Source organism: Prinia subflava, chromosome 1, assembly GCF_021018805.1.
Source record: "Prinia subflava isolate CZ2003 ecotype Zambia chromosome 1, Cam_Psub_1.2, whole genome shotgun sequence".
NCBI lineage: Eukaryota > Metazoa > Chordata > Aves > Passeriformes > Cisticolidae > Prinia > Prinia subflava.
In genome coordinates, this window is record NC_086247.1 from 122401913 (window position 1) to 122417182 (window position 15270).

At 42.0% G+C, this 15270-nt stretch overlaps 1 protein-coding gene across 2 annotated transcripts in view; it reads left to right on the forward strand.

Annotated features, from left to right (window-relative positions):
• The window catches only part of RAPGEF5 (Rap guanine nucleotide exchange factor 5), a 159479-nt gene extending 144758 nt beyond the window's left edge, over positions 1–14721 (forward strand). For both annotated transcript variants that reach the window (XM_063410746.1, XM_063410751.1), the window contains exons 24-26: positions 1641–1705; positions 6732–6786; positions 11002–14721. In XM_063410746.1, coding sequence (XP_063266816.1) covers positions 1641–1705; positions 6732–6786; positions 11002–11120 — 239 coding nt within the window. In that variant the 3' untranslated portion in view covers positions 11121–14721. The remainder of the gene's footprint in view (positions 1–1640; positions 1706–6731; positions 6787–11001) is intronic.
• The last annotated feature ends 549 nt before the right edge of the window (positions 14722–15270 follow it).

Genomic DNA, 15270 nt, shown 5'->3' on the forward strand with positions numbered 1-15270 from the left:
TGCCCCAAAGCTGCCCAGCAGAGGAGGTGCAGAGGGTCGTGCTCCCTCCTTTCCCTCTGCTTTTTAGCATGCAGCCCAGGGGTAGGAAAGGTGCTGGAGGTTTTGGCAGCATGTGCTGTGCTTTCTGCATGTCCAGGCTGGCATCCTGTCTGTCCCAGCCCAGCCACCCTAGAGGCACAGGAGCTCTCCACCACCTCCCCCATAAGAGCCCCAGCCCCAGGTTTCCACCAGCATTTGAAGCCGTTTAGCATTTCAATTCCAAGCAATTACAAAATGCCCCTCAGGCACAGAGTGAGCCTTTGAAACCCAAGGAAATAAATCAGGTTGGCTGTTTCGAGGGAGGGTGAAGATGGAGGTGGATGGAGGGCGGTGTGGCACAAAGCTTCTCTGCAGGTTTCCACTCCTGAAATCCTCCAAAACCATGGGGTCCATGTGGGTATCAGAGGGAGTCCCAGAGGTGAGGACAGGAGAAATGCTGAGGTGCAGTTTGGCTGGTGGGCTGGAGGCTGACACCTCTGCTGAGAGGGACACTTGTCCCATTTACTGTGTACCCTTCTCCCAGTGGCAGCTGTGACTTTGAAGGAGTAAAAGGCATTGCAGTGCCATTCATTCCTTGAGCATTTTCTCCTCAGGGATCTCCTGGGTACCCTCACACTCAGGAGAGAGCTGTTGGGGTGGTGCTCCTGCCAGTGTTTTCAGTAACTTGGAGGGTGCACTGTTGAAGTCAGAGCTTCCACTCCCACAGGGAAATCTATTCATATTCTTGGTACTTAATGTCCAAGACAGGTCTCACTTCTGACCTAATACGCATCAGAAAAACAGAGAAAAATGGCCTTGAGCTACTCTTTTAATTGTAATCTTAACTTGGCAACACTTATTTTGCCTGATATTCACTCCCTCCAGTTCATTACACTGTGTTCAGTTCTCTTCCTGGAGCCAAATATAGACCTTTTCCTTTTCCTCTGACCTTTTTGTTGCCTTTGCAAATTCCCTCAAACAACACTACATGAAAATGTTTTTTTCCCTAGCCATGATGCTTATTTCAAGGCTTTGCACTTCACTTTGGTGTCTTGTGTTTATCCTCTCTGGCTGTCCAGTGCTGTAGCCCTTGTCTTTGGGGAGGACTTCACAGTCATTTGTCCCACAGAGGGGGATGAAGGGGTGTCAGAGACAGCTCCAGCATCTGGTAGCTCTGCCCCTGTGGAGCTCTGGGCTCAGGGACAGACCTGTCCCAGCCTGGGCACAGCCGTGGGCAGAATGTGTGGATTGGTGCTGCAGGGTGTGGAGAGCAGACATGCCATGCAGGGCCATCCCTCTGGATGCCCTCCCCTGCTCCCAGCCATCCTCTGTCTATTATGCATCCCAGAAGTAGCACAGATCAGGTTTAATAAGAAGTCCCTGTCCCCACTTAAAAAATACTCTTCTTATCAATGTGTAAATATTTTTGTTATCTAATAATCTCTGCATGTCATCATTAGGCCAGGCTTTTCACTGTTACAAGATATTGTGTCAATCCTTAGTGGGATATTTTCCTTTTTTTTTCCCCTTTTTTTTTGCTGTTTAGTAATTTTATTTATTGCATTAAAAAGGAGGTTGTAAGTAGTAATTGTGGGTTTTTTTGTTTTGGTTTTTTTTTCCAGATGTAACATTCATCCATGAAGGAAATAAAACATTTCTGGATAACCTTGTTAATTTTGAAAAGCTGGTAAGCTAATTTTGTCCTTCCTGTTTTTCAAAACAGACATCTTCTCTTCTTTGCTTTGCTTTCCTTGTCTTGTAAGACTGTAAGGTTTTCTTCTTACAGGAAGAAATAAACAGGGGTAAAAAAGTGCAAGCAGGATGAAGCAGCCAAATCTCTTTCCCCTGCCCTTTTCCTCTGCTCCTCTCCTCATTCCTTCCTCCTCTACCTCTGTGTGAAATGGCTAAACCAATAATGGTGATCATCACTGCTACACAGTCCACTCTTAATTTATAGCTGGTGAGGTGAATTCCTGCACACCACCTCGTGGGCTGCTTTTTGTGAGTTAAGCTCTCCTGCTTCAGCTTTCTCTGAATTATATTCCTTTATTTTTATTTCCTCAATGTTTCTCTAGTTTATCACTTAAGGAAAGATTCCTCTAGTTTATCACCTGCCAGTGGTATTGTAATTTTACAGAACTCAAATAAAAGTGAAATTTTTTGATCTGTGTTAAATGAGGAAGAAAATAATGCCTGAAATAAGAATTAAACTGACTATAAATATCACTATTGTAGTTTTTATGCATAAGGGCCACTTTATGATGTATTTTTGACCTCATTCACTCTAGGTCTCATATGACATCTACTCTGGCATGGTATCATTGAGAGAGGTTTGAGTTGCCTAATGTGTGTTGGGTTTTGGTGGTTTGTTTAGTTTTTATTGGGTGTTTTTTGGTTGCTTGGTTTTGTTTGGTTTGGGGAGTTTTCTTTGATAACGTTTTCATGAGGTCACTTGGTCTGCTCAACCTAAAGAACTCATTGCAGTCCACAACTTCCTCGTGAGGGGAAAGAGGGGCAGGCACTGATCTCCTGTCACTGGTGAGCAGTGACAGGAGCTGAGGGAATGGCCTGAAGTTGTGTTAGGGGAGGTTTAGGCTGGATATTAGAAAAGGTTCTTCACCCAAAGGGGGGTTGGGGACTGGAATGGGTTCCCACAGGGAAGTGGTCACAGCACCAAGCCTGAGCTTGAGTTCAAGAAGAGTTTGGACAATGCTGTCAGGCACATGATGTGAATCTTGGGGATGGTGTGTGCAGGGCCAGGAACTGGACTCAGTGATCCTTGTGGATTCCTTCCAGCTCTGCTTATTCTGTGATTCTATGGTACTGAAAGCCGAAGTCTGTATATCTGAACAGTGGTGGAGTAGAGAAGCTTGGATTTTTTTGTTTGTTTTGTGTTTTTTTGTTTTGTTGGCCTGTAGTATTTGACCAAGAAACCAAAATGTTCTTTGCAACTGTCCAGGTGTGTCATGAGACTGTTAGTCCAGATGGCTGTGGTTGGTGAATTGTGCCCAACTATTTTCTCCATCTGTTTACACTTGTTTGGGAATGAACCCACAACCACAGAGTTATTAATGAACCAGATGTTGAACTTATTTTCACATTCTATCATAATATATGTTTCTTTCAACTTGCAAGCAGATGTAGACTCTGACTTTTGAACCTGAGCTCCTTTTATTCGTGTTTTCTATTTGATTTCTGTACCTTTTCTTGTTGCAGAGTTTACAAGAATACTGATTTGCATTTAATGAAAGGTTTTCCTTGTCCCAACTCTATTAACTGTTTGACCTTTAAGTGTTTTCATAAAACTCATTAGCATGTTCTTCTTCATTGCCTTTTGGAAGTACATCCAATTAACATGTAAATTAAACTAGCCCTTGATGCACCACAATTGTTATTAAAATCCCCCCTCCCCGACCCATATATTTATTTAGTGAATATGTAGGATCTAATTCTTGTCCAGTCTTAGCAGGCTGTGTTCATTTGTTTGTTTGTTGTGTAATCGTGTATATGTTTAACATATACAAGCTTCCTGGGTAGGAACCCCTTTCCTTTCTGTCTCCATTGTGTCCCCAGAGGCAGTGGGAGCTTTGCTAATTGACTTCAGTGAGCCAGGATCTCACCTTTTCCATTCAAATGGATAATGGACATTTTAAATGGCAGGGGGGGAAGGCTGAGGTGATGGTTGTGGGGTGAGGGTTGTTCGGATTGACACTTCCTCCAAATTATCATTCAGATCACGCTCTCAGAAACATGCTGTCTCATGCAGCCCTGTACATATGAATGCAGGCAATAGTGCAAGCTTAGGAAGTGGGGGCTTAGGAGAGATTTAAATATCAGTGTGGTGGAAACTCAGGCTGCACACTGGTATTACCCTGGCTCAGTTGGACGGTAAGGGATTTAGTCAATGGCCGTGAACTCACAAGATGCATTACCCGTGATCACGTATTCATCAGCCCGTGTTCCTTTTCTAATTGTAAGGGCTTTGTCCCGAAGAACAATGTCCTCCTTGCTCTCCTGTACTGAACACTGAAGTGCTGAGCACTTTCTGGCCTTTGCAGAGAAAAATTAGGATTGACACTGACTCCTGCTTGGTTTGGATCAAGCCACTGAACCTCACCTGCAAATTTGCTGTTGCAGAAAAGGAAGAAAAGAATTATTCTACCATAGCAGATTACTGCTTTGGGGAAGGAACTTACTCACTGTCATAAATGACTAGAATTTCCACTTATGAATTTCAAAGCAAAGATGGTTTCTCGTGTCTCCGTTTGGATCATTATTTTGAAATATTTCATTTCTGCATTAAACATCTCACCTGAAAGAGGACTTGTCAGTCTGAATGATTATTTTTTTCCAACTATATCAGTTTCCTTAATAAAAGGTCTTTCTCCCTACAATCCATGCTTTTTTAATGTTCTTAGAACTCAGCAATCCTAGCATGACTGAATTTGATTTGACATGAAATGATAGCAGTGGATACAAAGTTAATTCAAAATGTAAAGAAGGAAAATTGCAAAGAGAAGAAAAAGAAGTGATCTTTTGTCTCAGGAATGTTACCTAGCTTTAGCAAAGGTGAAGGGGTTGCAGTGGTTTGTTTAACTGCATTATGGATAAAGTCTAGCCTGTTATAGTGTTAGATCAATATTTAGTATCATACCTTCTTCTTCAACTAAATCTGAAGGAATAAATGAAAATATAGTCTTACTACACGGTCACATCTCAAGGTGTTCCTTGGTATTTTTGTAGCTGTTTCACTAAAATGTGGCTTCTTCAGGTTTTTCTTTCCAGCCATCAGCTATGTCTTGGCAATGACATGTCTTAGCCACACTCCAGCAAACTCTATTACAGGTCAGTGGCCATTACCATTTGTGATAACACCTGCTTACCCAGAGCCTTCAGCTGTAAGGACTGTGTACGTGCAGCTCTGGGTTCTCCACCCACACCCCCAAATATCTGTGCAACCCCAAGCCTGAGGCTGTGCTGTCCTCAGTGAAAGGAGTGCTAATGATCCCGGGTAGCTGTAGGCTGAAAAGCCTCAAGAAATGTGTGTTATTCATCACCCTAACAAGGATGCATGCACCTGTTTAAGCAGTCAGGAGATAGCATTTGCTCTGCAGATACACTGGCTGACTTTCTGCATTACTTTTGGATCCCAGAGAATTGAAACCAGAGAGAAATGCATAATTAGGGTACTAAAGCCAGAGGATTTGGGATTCTGCTTTAGATGTCGCTCAAAAAGGTTCTTTCCTTACCAGAGCATCACCTCCAGAAGCTAGTCTTGGGACGGACCCTCACAGTCACTGACTATAAAGGAGAGACAGCAAAGAGTTACAGTATGTGTGGTGTGTGGGTCTCTCTGACTTATAAAACCCAAATGCAGAGGATTTTGGCTGGGAAACATGACTGCAGCAGCACTGGTGGAAGTTTTAGTACTGCCAGTACTCACATTATTATTGATCATGAAATCTAGATCGTCTCATTAGAACTTCATTATAATCAGTGCAAGGACATCAGCACAAGAGATTGTATAATTTCATGGCAAATGAAGCACAGCAGGTAACAAGAAAAATTATTTTGATTTACTGATGAAAGAAATATGAAGTTGCCATTAAATGTGCTCTCATGATAAGCTTCTGTGGAAGAGCCTTGTAAGCCACTCCCAGGATGTTGAGAGATGAGCTTTTCTGCATCATTCTGGTCTTAAACATACTCTGTTCAAGACAGTTAATCCTTTCCACCTCTAATAATTTTTGAGGGAGATATGAAATGAGCATCGGCTCTTTGCATGAGCTTTCAGAACATTCCTGCTAACTGCAATTTGCTTCTGTTACTTACAAGATTTGGTGAGCAATTGCTTCAGAAACAGTAAAATTTTTTGAAAAGTAATGGCTTAAGAACTTTATGGGTAGTATCTGGTGAAAATAAGCTCCCTCTACTGATTTGTAGTGAGTAATCCCAATTTTTGTATAAATGGATTACCTGAGCCTGAATGAGAAACCCAATTTAAACCTTTTGTTTCCTCTGCTTAATATAAGTGAACATCCAGTATCCCTGTGAGCACCAGCTTTTGTGAAAATAGCATACCTCCAGGACAGTTTTACTTGGTACATAGGTGTGGAGGTGTCAGGGTGCTCTGCATCATTTAGGCTATGGCCTCTGTTTTGTTTTGGGGTTTTTTTTGCTGGTTAGGCTGCAGAGAACTGCTTGGCTGATAGTGGTGCCTGAGTGGGGTAGACATTACACGAGTACACTAAGGGGTGTAGTCTGTGCCACAGAGAGGCTTACAGTCCAATTATACAAATGTGGAGACAGAAGGAGAGGCTGCAGACTACACACTACCTTAGATAAAGTTGGGGTTGTACCCCCAAGCCTTCATCCAGTCCACTGGCCTTCCTTGCTACAGGCTTTCAGTTTAATAAAAGTCACTGGAAGAAAAGCGAGCAATTGTTTGGTTATTTTCATTACCACTTTCCATGGGTTCCTAGGGAGCTGTTCTCATTTAATCTGTGTGGTATCAATAAGACATCTAGACTAACCTTGTTTCATCAAATGGTATCACTAGGACAAAGAGCTACGTTTCTCTTGCTGTCTTCATTTTCTACCTTAGCACAGTTGTTTTTGCTATACAGTGTAGGACAAGGAAGTTTTTCAGGCTTTTCTACTGACAGAATCTGTCCCAGGTCTTTGCACTGATGTTTATTATTTTCCCTTTACAGCACATGATTGCAGATACTGTTCGGTCATTGAGACATTGCAGAAATAACCAATTTGGTGAGTAGACAAAATTTCCTACTTATTTTGCCTTTGTACATCCTTGAGGGTTTGTTGAGGGTTTTTTTGTTTGTTTTTTCCTCCCGTTGTTTTCTTTCCAGTTGCTTGGGTTTGCTACAGCAGCAGAATGTGGCCAAAATCTATTTAACCAATAGGCAAGAGAGGGCATCATTTTTTTGAAGATCAACATAGCAAAAACCACATTTGGAGGAAGCTTTAGTTTGCAAAACGTTTCTAGGAACAGCTTCTAAATTTTAGTAAGCTATTTTCTTGCAAAAATTGCCATCTCTTCAGAACCCTGTGTAAGGTCTGTGCCAGCTGCCCTTAGTAATGGAGGCCTCTGGTGTTTGCTGCTGTGTCTGCCTTTCCCAGCTATGACCGAGCTAGCTCAGTCTCCTGCCACTCTGTCGGAGTCTAGAACATCCCTCTGGCCACCCTGGAGGGTTTGGAGACCGGACAGGGGGGTCTGGGATCTGTACAGGGGGGTCAGTTAGACCCACACAGGTCCCAGGAGGACACTGACTCTGATTCCTGTCCATGGGAGTGAACACTCACATGCAGGAAGAATCACAAATCCTAAGAATTTGAAATAAGTAGTGGATGGTTTATTATAGAATATAAATATAGAAATTAGGATTCTTAGCATATGGGGCTGAAGAGACAAGATGGAGGAATTGGGGAGTGGCCCCTGTCTTCCTTGTTCTTGTTCTCGTCCCCCATCTTGTGCTGAGTTGGGTTTTAGAGATTGGCTTAGAGTAGAACTGACATGTTAGTATAGGTAATAGGTATTGGTAAAATTTTGTAAATAAAAAATATGTCTCGGACAGTGGTTGGGTCAAGGGGACCGTACATAAGGTACAAGGCTCTCTGATCCGCCCCAGTCTGCCGTGTGTCCTGCTCTGCTGGGGATGCCTCACAGAGCTGAGAAAGAACTAAGATAAGGTACCCTGCCAGGGAGGCCTGGCAGAGCTGAGAAAGGACTGAGATAATGAAGAATAAACAACCTTGGAAATGTGCACCGGCAGACTCAACGTGTCGTCTCTACCTCTGGTGTGTAACACTTAGGGCAAAGAGAAGACTGAAAACCTTATTACCTCTGGGAACAGCAACCCAGAGGAAACTCCCAGGGAACAGCAACCTTGGGGAAAAACCTTACTACCTTGGGGCCAGCAACCCCAAGGAGAATCTCAGGGAAACAATAACCTTGAGACCACTCCGAGTGTTTTGGTAAGGAATTCACAGCTGCCTTGGCTTCCAGCAGCCACGACATGGTTCTCACTCAGCTCTTCACCAGGAGCAATTGTTTGCTTCTCCAGGGTTCTTAAGGACATGTCACAAAACTGTAGAAGTCTTGAAGGTGTGAAGATCCTGTGGGTCTTGCGAAAGTGGCTGAGTAGGAAGAAATAAGGGGGTTGTTTCCTCTTCTAGGGGAAGCTGCAAAGATAGCTGTGCCTGCTCTAGACACTAGAGGATCTGTGCTGAAGGCAATGATTGGGAGTGCCTCAGCTGCACAGAGGACTTTTTTTTGTTTGCTTTTTTAGAATTTTTTTTGTTCTTTCTGCCTTGTTAGCCACTAGAGAATCCAACCCTAAGGGACCAACGCCAGAAAACTTCAGCTGTCTTTGTTCTGCTGCTTACAGAGGAGAAACCTTGCTTTTCTCCTTCTCAGTATTCTTATTCTCTGCAGAGATGTTAAATACAGGAAGGGAACACAAGAACTACTTTAGGAAGCAGTTAGTTTTTAAGCCAAATCCACTAAACATGTTGTTTATTGAGGCCACTGAAGCCTCTTTTTCAAAGAGAAATTCAGAATTGTGCTGCAGCCTTGGGGAAAATAGAGTTGAATAATATCTTTTTTTCCACTGACTTTTCAGTAGCTGTCAGCATTGACTTCAACAAAAAAACCAATAATAATAATTTTAATTATTAATACAGGTACCTTGGAGAATAACAGGTAATATACTTAAAATAAACTTATAAGAGTTTTGTTAAACATAACATGTTTGCTCTATAGAATTACCACATGCATATACAGTATTACTTTTAAAGAAAGGCTCAGTATTATTCTTGAGTAATTTTTCTAAATATATATGTAAAAATATATATATATAAATATATAAAATGTATATAGATGAAGTAAGAGAAGAAGAGGGGCAGAAGGAGCAAGATGTGCTTTCTTTTAATTCAGATACTGAAGGAAATATTGATCAATCCAAACCATGCTTCTATAAATTAAAATATCTCCTATTTGGTATTGTGAAAAGTAATATTTATTCCTTTCAGTGATGTGAGAGTTTTTTGCACTTTCCCTGAACATATTTAATCTCATTTTTGCCTTTTTTATTTTTCCAAGTGATTTTGTAAGTCTTGCAGGATAAATCCAAGGTTAATACCTGAGATTTATCATATAATCTGCTAGTTTGAAGTAGGCAATTGTTATTTTATTTTTGCACAGACGTGATTTATTGTGAAGCTGGCATTTAAAAAGCAGCTTATACAGACATCCCTGTAGGCACTTTTTTTTTCCCCTAAAATTCGTTTAGGCATGAAATGAATTCACTGAATATTTATTGAGACTTTATGGACAGTTTCCTTTTCTAGTGGGCTTATTTTGCTCTCAGGAATGTGAATCTTTCTACTGCATCAATTCCCAGATTGGTCTTAGAGCAGCAGGCATCTCACTGTAGGAAGGAATTCAAAGAAAACTAAGCAAGGAATATTATTATTGTTTATGAACTGTATCACGTGTATTAAGCTTGCAGGCCAAAATGTTTTTGGATTAGAAACTGGTTAGGTTCCAAGGAAAACTGAAATGCCTGTTTAATGGAAATAACATTTATATCCTAAATTCTGAAAACAAATAATAGCATTTCCAAAGTGAGGAAAAGCAGCCTGAGAAAATAACATAATTCAAGCGTTTGTCATTTGAAGTGTTAATGAGAAATACAGATGTTTTTCACTATGTTCAGCACAGCTGCTGGGATCCTGTTCCCTCAGAACAAAAAGGTCAGCTCTGTGTCCTGACACAAATTTATCACATTATCCTGTTCTCTCCAACATTGCTCAAGTTAGGTGGGAGCTCTGCAAGAGCTCTTTGAAACAGCTGCCCAGGAGCCCCATTAGCAGCCACTTGCAGAAATGGCTGCATTCACATCCATGTTACCCACACAGCATCACAGAGATGTCCTCAGAAACAAGGGGGATTGGTGATTCCTGGAAAATTTCTCATACAGCTGGAGAGTGTGGAGAAAAGGATGATAATGAAACAAAGGAGAGGGAAGAAGGGTGTGAGTTAAGCTGATTGGTTCAGGGAATTTTGAAGGGTTTTCTTTTTCAATTACTGTAATATTATCAAAAATTCCTTGAGGACGTGGACACAAATGAAGCCTTTCAAACTTTGCTCATCTGCCAGAAGTCAGCAATGTTGCTTTCTCTGGCTGTCTTGATGGATCTTGGGCTTGTCTTTCTTTTCTCTGTTTCCGCTAGTACCAGCCATGCTGGCGGGTTTCACAGGCAGTGAGTTCCCACAGGTCCATTTTGAGCATACAGCTTGTAACAGAGAAGAGCTGCTATCCAGGCCACCCTTCAGTTTGTGTGTTACACAGCTAATTCCTCTTGCTGTGTAAACTCCCATGAAATGACAGCATGACTTTTGTCTCTGTTACTAGATCAGAAATCAAAAGCCGAACAGATCAAAACACGGGGGCCTGTCAGAGCAGCTTTGAAGAGCTTTTGTATCCATCTGCTGCACTGTCACCTTTCACCAGCTCTGAAGAAAATCATCCAGGGCCTGCTGTCTTGTAGACTGTGTTAAAATTTTTAAAAAGTTGCAGGCTGGATTGCCCACCCCTGCTCAAGGTCCCACTGTGCTGCAAGAGCAGCACAAAGGAAACCTTGAACCACCCTTGCAGGGATGGACTACCCGTACTGCCAGCAGAACTAAATCTTCCTCCTGGGAGGAGTCAGCTTCTTGCTGTCCTCGTGTCCCCCTCCTTTGTGCATGCTGGCTGCCCAGAATTGCCTGTTTCTTTTTTTCTTCTCCCTTTTTCCCTATCTAGCTGCTACCTCAGGCATTGCAGTTAAACAGCAAGTCCTTTGGATTACTGGCTGTCTCTCCTGTGGCTGTCTAGCACCTGACAGGCGGCACAGCAGTGACTTTAGAAGCAGCAGGCAAGGCACAGTTTTCTGATCCATCCCCTTTCTCCTGTCTTGCAGGCAACGAAGTTCCCTCGAAAGAGCATCACGAGTTGAAGCCATACGTCCACCACCTGCACGTCATCGACAACCAGCAAGCGCTGTTTGAGCTGTCTCACAGGATAGAGCCGCGAGCGTGAGCGCACACAGCTTCTTGGAACTGCAGCACTTTGAATTAAGTGAATGTTTATGCCAAGCATGTTGCTTCCCTATATGAGAATGGTTTACTGAGTTTTATCAGTAGCTCACACAACATGCGCTGGAAAATCGGGCGAGAGCTGACAAAGGAGCTGCTCACAGAGTTGCAGGGCAAGCTTGGTGCCATTCCTGCTGGTCACTGGGACCTGAGGGAGTGGAGCAGTGTCCTTTGAGCTCAGGAGCTTGGTTTCTGTGAAAATATTGTTTGGTCCAGTGTAGCTTTCAATGCAGATCCTGCCAGTATTAGAAAGAAAGGAATCATCGTGTCACAGCAGCAAAACATTTCAGCCAGCAACATGCCGCAAGGGGGTTGATTCCCAGTTCACCACAGTATGTACCTCACTAATTCAAGGCTGCCAAAGTATTGTTGCCAAAAATAATGTGCAATCTGTGCAGCTCCCATGAGTCCACTGGAGCATAGTATTTGAGATGTGTGAGCAACCTACAACAGGAATACAACAAGGCAGTGCAACCAGATGAAACTCAAGAGTGTGTTGTGATGTGGACGTCAGCAGTGAACAGTTCACTCTGTTATTGCTCCTTTAAGAATATGCTTTATAAAACAGGCTGTAAGAGCCAATCCACTTCTGTTGCAATTTATGGACACAATTGTTTGTATACTGAAAACATGCTATTTTCTTCCTTTTCAGCTATCTCAGATTTAGCACTGGCTCCTGTAGTTAATGTGTTATAAATTATTATAGCAGGAGCTTTGTTTTCTGCTTGGATTACAGCCTCTTTGGTATCTATTCAGAGGCAAATGCCTAGATCCATCTACATTTCTAATTCCCCCCAATGGAAATATTATTTCAGTAAGTAAAACTTCACCTAACTTGCACATGCTTCTAGTTTTTAAAAAAGAAAAAGGTGCCCCTTACAGGGTACCAGTGTAATTACCTGCATACACACCAGGCTCTCAGCATCAGGGTCCCTTTTCTGCTTTTGTCCCTTTCACAGCCCTCCCCAACAATTCTCATGTAGTTAAAAGTACCGCATCTGGGCCTGTGCTGAGGCAGCACTTCTAAAGCCACGTCTACAGCTGACCTACATCTCGAGCACCACCATCACCTGGTTTCCAGTGCCAAGGAGTTGCCCTGAAATGATCTAGTGAATGCCACAGGCAATGTGCAGGGTTCTCTCTGGCGTGTGTTTGTGCACTGACTCACGGTGACGGTCCCTTCACACAGCAGGGTGGATACATTGCATTGCTTGCCCATCTCTGTTGTATGTTTTCCACATGAGGAACGCTTCCAAGAAAATGCTCCTTTACTAAAATGTGGGAATACTGAAGTAGCATGCTCTTCATCATTGTGTTATCTCTGGTTTAAAGGGATTTTTTAAAAAGCAGCTTTAACAAGTAGTCTGTGGGGGAATCTGTAGAATGCATTCAGTTTTCCCATCTGTGAAATATTGTATAGATCTATTGTAAAGGAAACAGATGTTTCAGAAATGTATTTGCTTGTACTTTGTTATTATCAAATACTATATGATTTTTTTTTTAAGAAAAAAATTTCTTTTTACCCAGTAAAAAGAAAAAAAAAATAAACTCTTGCTGGCCATGGAGTAAAAATTTCCTATGTTTTTCTGTAGATGTGACTGCACATATTGTAAATAACTCTTTTGTGCAAATAGACCAAAACTGTTCAAATGAAGATACTAGCTGTGGTGGGCTCCTTTCTGCAGTGTAAGAACAAAAACCAGATACAGTTTGTTGCTTGTGTTTTGCAGTTCCTCCTAGGACTACAGCAGTCGGAATTCTTAACGTAGCCACACTACCTGGATGCTTTCCTAGGTTTTGAGCTCCCTCTTGTGATATATATATATTTTTTTACTGTGGCATTATTTTTAGGAGCCTGTGTGTAGACCAGCCTGCATGCTTCAGCTTGTGTGGTGCAACACTCTAGTCCACAAAGTTGTTTTGGAAATCTGTGGTAGAGGGAGCATTCAAAAGTATTCAGGGTGAGAAGGGGGGGCTGTTTCTCAGTTCACTGCATTTTGGCTCTGTGATGGTTTTGGTAACTACCATGGATGAAGCAGCAGCTGGGCTGGAGAAAAGACAAGGAAATGAAAGAAGAAAAAGGAAAAAAGAAAGAAAAAGAGGAAAGATGACTCTGTGTCAAGGCTTTGATTTGAAAGCCTGACAGACCTACCTGGAACACTCCTCACTCTGCCAACTCGAAGTAAAGGCATCGGTTAACTCATACCAACAGGCTTTGAGCCAGCTGAGGTGTTGGCTTTCTGCACCGCTGTAATTTCACACTAAATCAGGTGTTTACCACTTGCAGCTGGCATAAAATCAGTCTGAAGGCACACAGCCAGCATTAACCATGTTATCTGTGCTGTGACCAGTTGGACAACTAGTCACAGCTTTACAAACTAGTTTTTATAGTGCACTGTATAACTTGGATTTAAGTTTCAAGCATGAGGATCCAACGTGGCTGCATCAATTTAATGTTGAAAATTTGGCCTTAGAACTGTTACCATAAAGGAAAAGTAGATAGCCCAAACCTGTAGCTAATATGTCTATTTAAAAAAGGCCCTTCTGTGTCTTCATTCCACAGGTAAAGTATTGCAGAGCTTTGCTGCAGACTGGCAAGCAGTTTGAAGGTGTGGAAGTTAGGAGAAGAACTAGAAGTAAACCCTGTACTAGGGAAGGGCAACATTATAAAGCCCCTGCCAGGGTCCAGCACTGGTGATACTGTGTGATTTTTTTTACATCCTTCAGTAGTGCAATTGGGTTACACGGTATAAAATCTATAAATCTTGTAAATTCCATTTATCACATCTGGGATTAAATACTCTGCATACTCTTTTTTTTTTTTTTTTTTTTAGTACCTAAGAGGAGTAATTAGAACAAAGGAAAGAGCTGTGTCACTTTATACCTCTTTGATGTGGGATTTTGTGGCAACAAATTTAGATGTTTCTCTAGCACAGCTTTTTGATTCCAACATCATCTTGAATAGCAATAAATTCCATTTGCATAGCAGTGGCAAAAGAAAGGGTGTTATCAGAAATAAGACCTGTGCTGCTGTAAAATTACAAAGAAAGATGTAAATACTAAACATTTTAGCAGAGTACTATTTATTTGCATAGCCTATTTATTGTCATCTTATACACTGTTAAACACTGGGATGAAGTCAATGAGCTGAGGTAAGAACACCTGCCTGTTCTCTCTTGAGTGCCATAATGGTGTCAGCTTGCATTAAAAGTAATAAAATAGAAACCCCCAAATTAAGGTATTTACCTAACTTCTCAGGGACTACAGCTAGTAGTTATCCACCATCATGAGACCTGGTATGTATGAAATAATCTGATTTACCAGAATCAATGTTGCCAATGTTTTCCTTTGCATATTTCATGCTTGTTTGCCTCTGTACATATTATTGTGTCGTGTATTTATGAGAGTTAGTAAGCAATAATTTATATGTCAAAATGGCCAAGCAATACAAGGTTAAAACTTGTAGAAGCAACTGTTATGTTTATCTTGCATTTTCCAGTGTTTTTTAATATTGCTTTTCAAAATATAAAAACTACCTTAATGAAGTCTGGGCTCTGTGCCTTTATGCCTACCACATATACTTACTGTTCCTATGTGGAATATTTTACTTCCAGTCACTCAGTTCCACAGACCCTCACTGCATTTGTGAGATGGATGCAGACTCGCAGAGGCTCAGGAGCCTGACCCCTTTCAGAGCTTCTCATCTGTCTCTGGTCAGTGGGACTTGCTGGTAACAACATTTTAAAGCAGGAATGATGTTAATGGGGCCTCAGCTGTGCCCTGTCATCACAGCACAGCCAAAGAGGGGCCTCGAGCCATCATGAGAAGTCCCTGTGGGAGAGGGGAGGAGTAAATCTATCTTCATATCCTCTGTAGTCTGCTTATTGGCACTTGATCCTCTTACTGAGGACAGCAGATGCTTTCCCCTGTCATCAGTCATCCCTGATGGTGCTGTTTCCTTTCCTTCCTCTGGGCTGGTCTGCAGCAGGGAGGCAGAGCTCAGGATGGGCTGCAAGTGCACAGTAAAGCAGCCGAGGCTTGCCCTGTCCTTCCTTCTTTCCACTTGCTAACCCGGGAACCAGCAAGCCAAACCT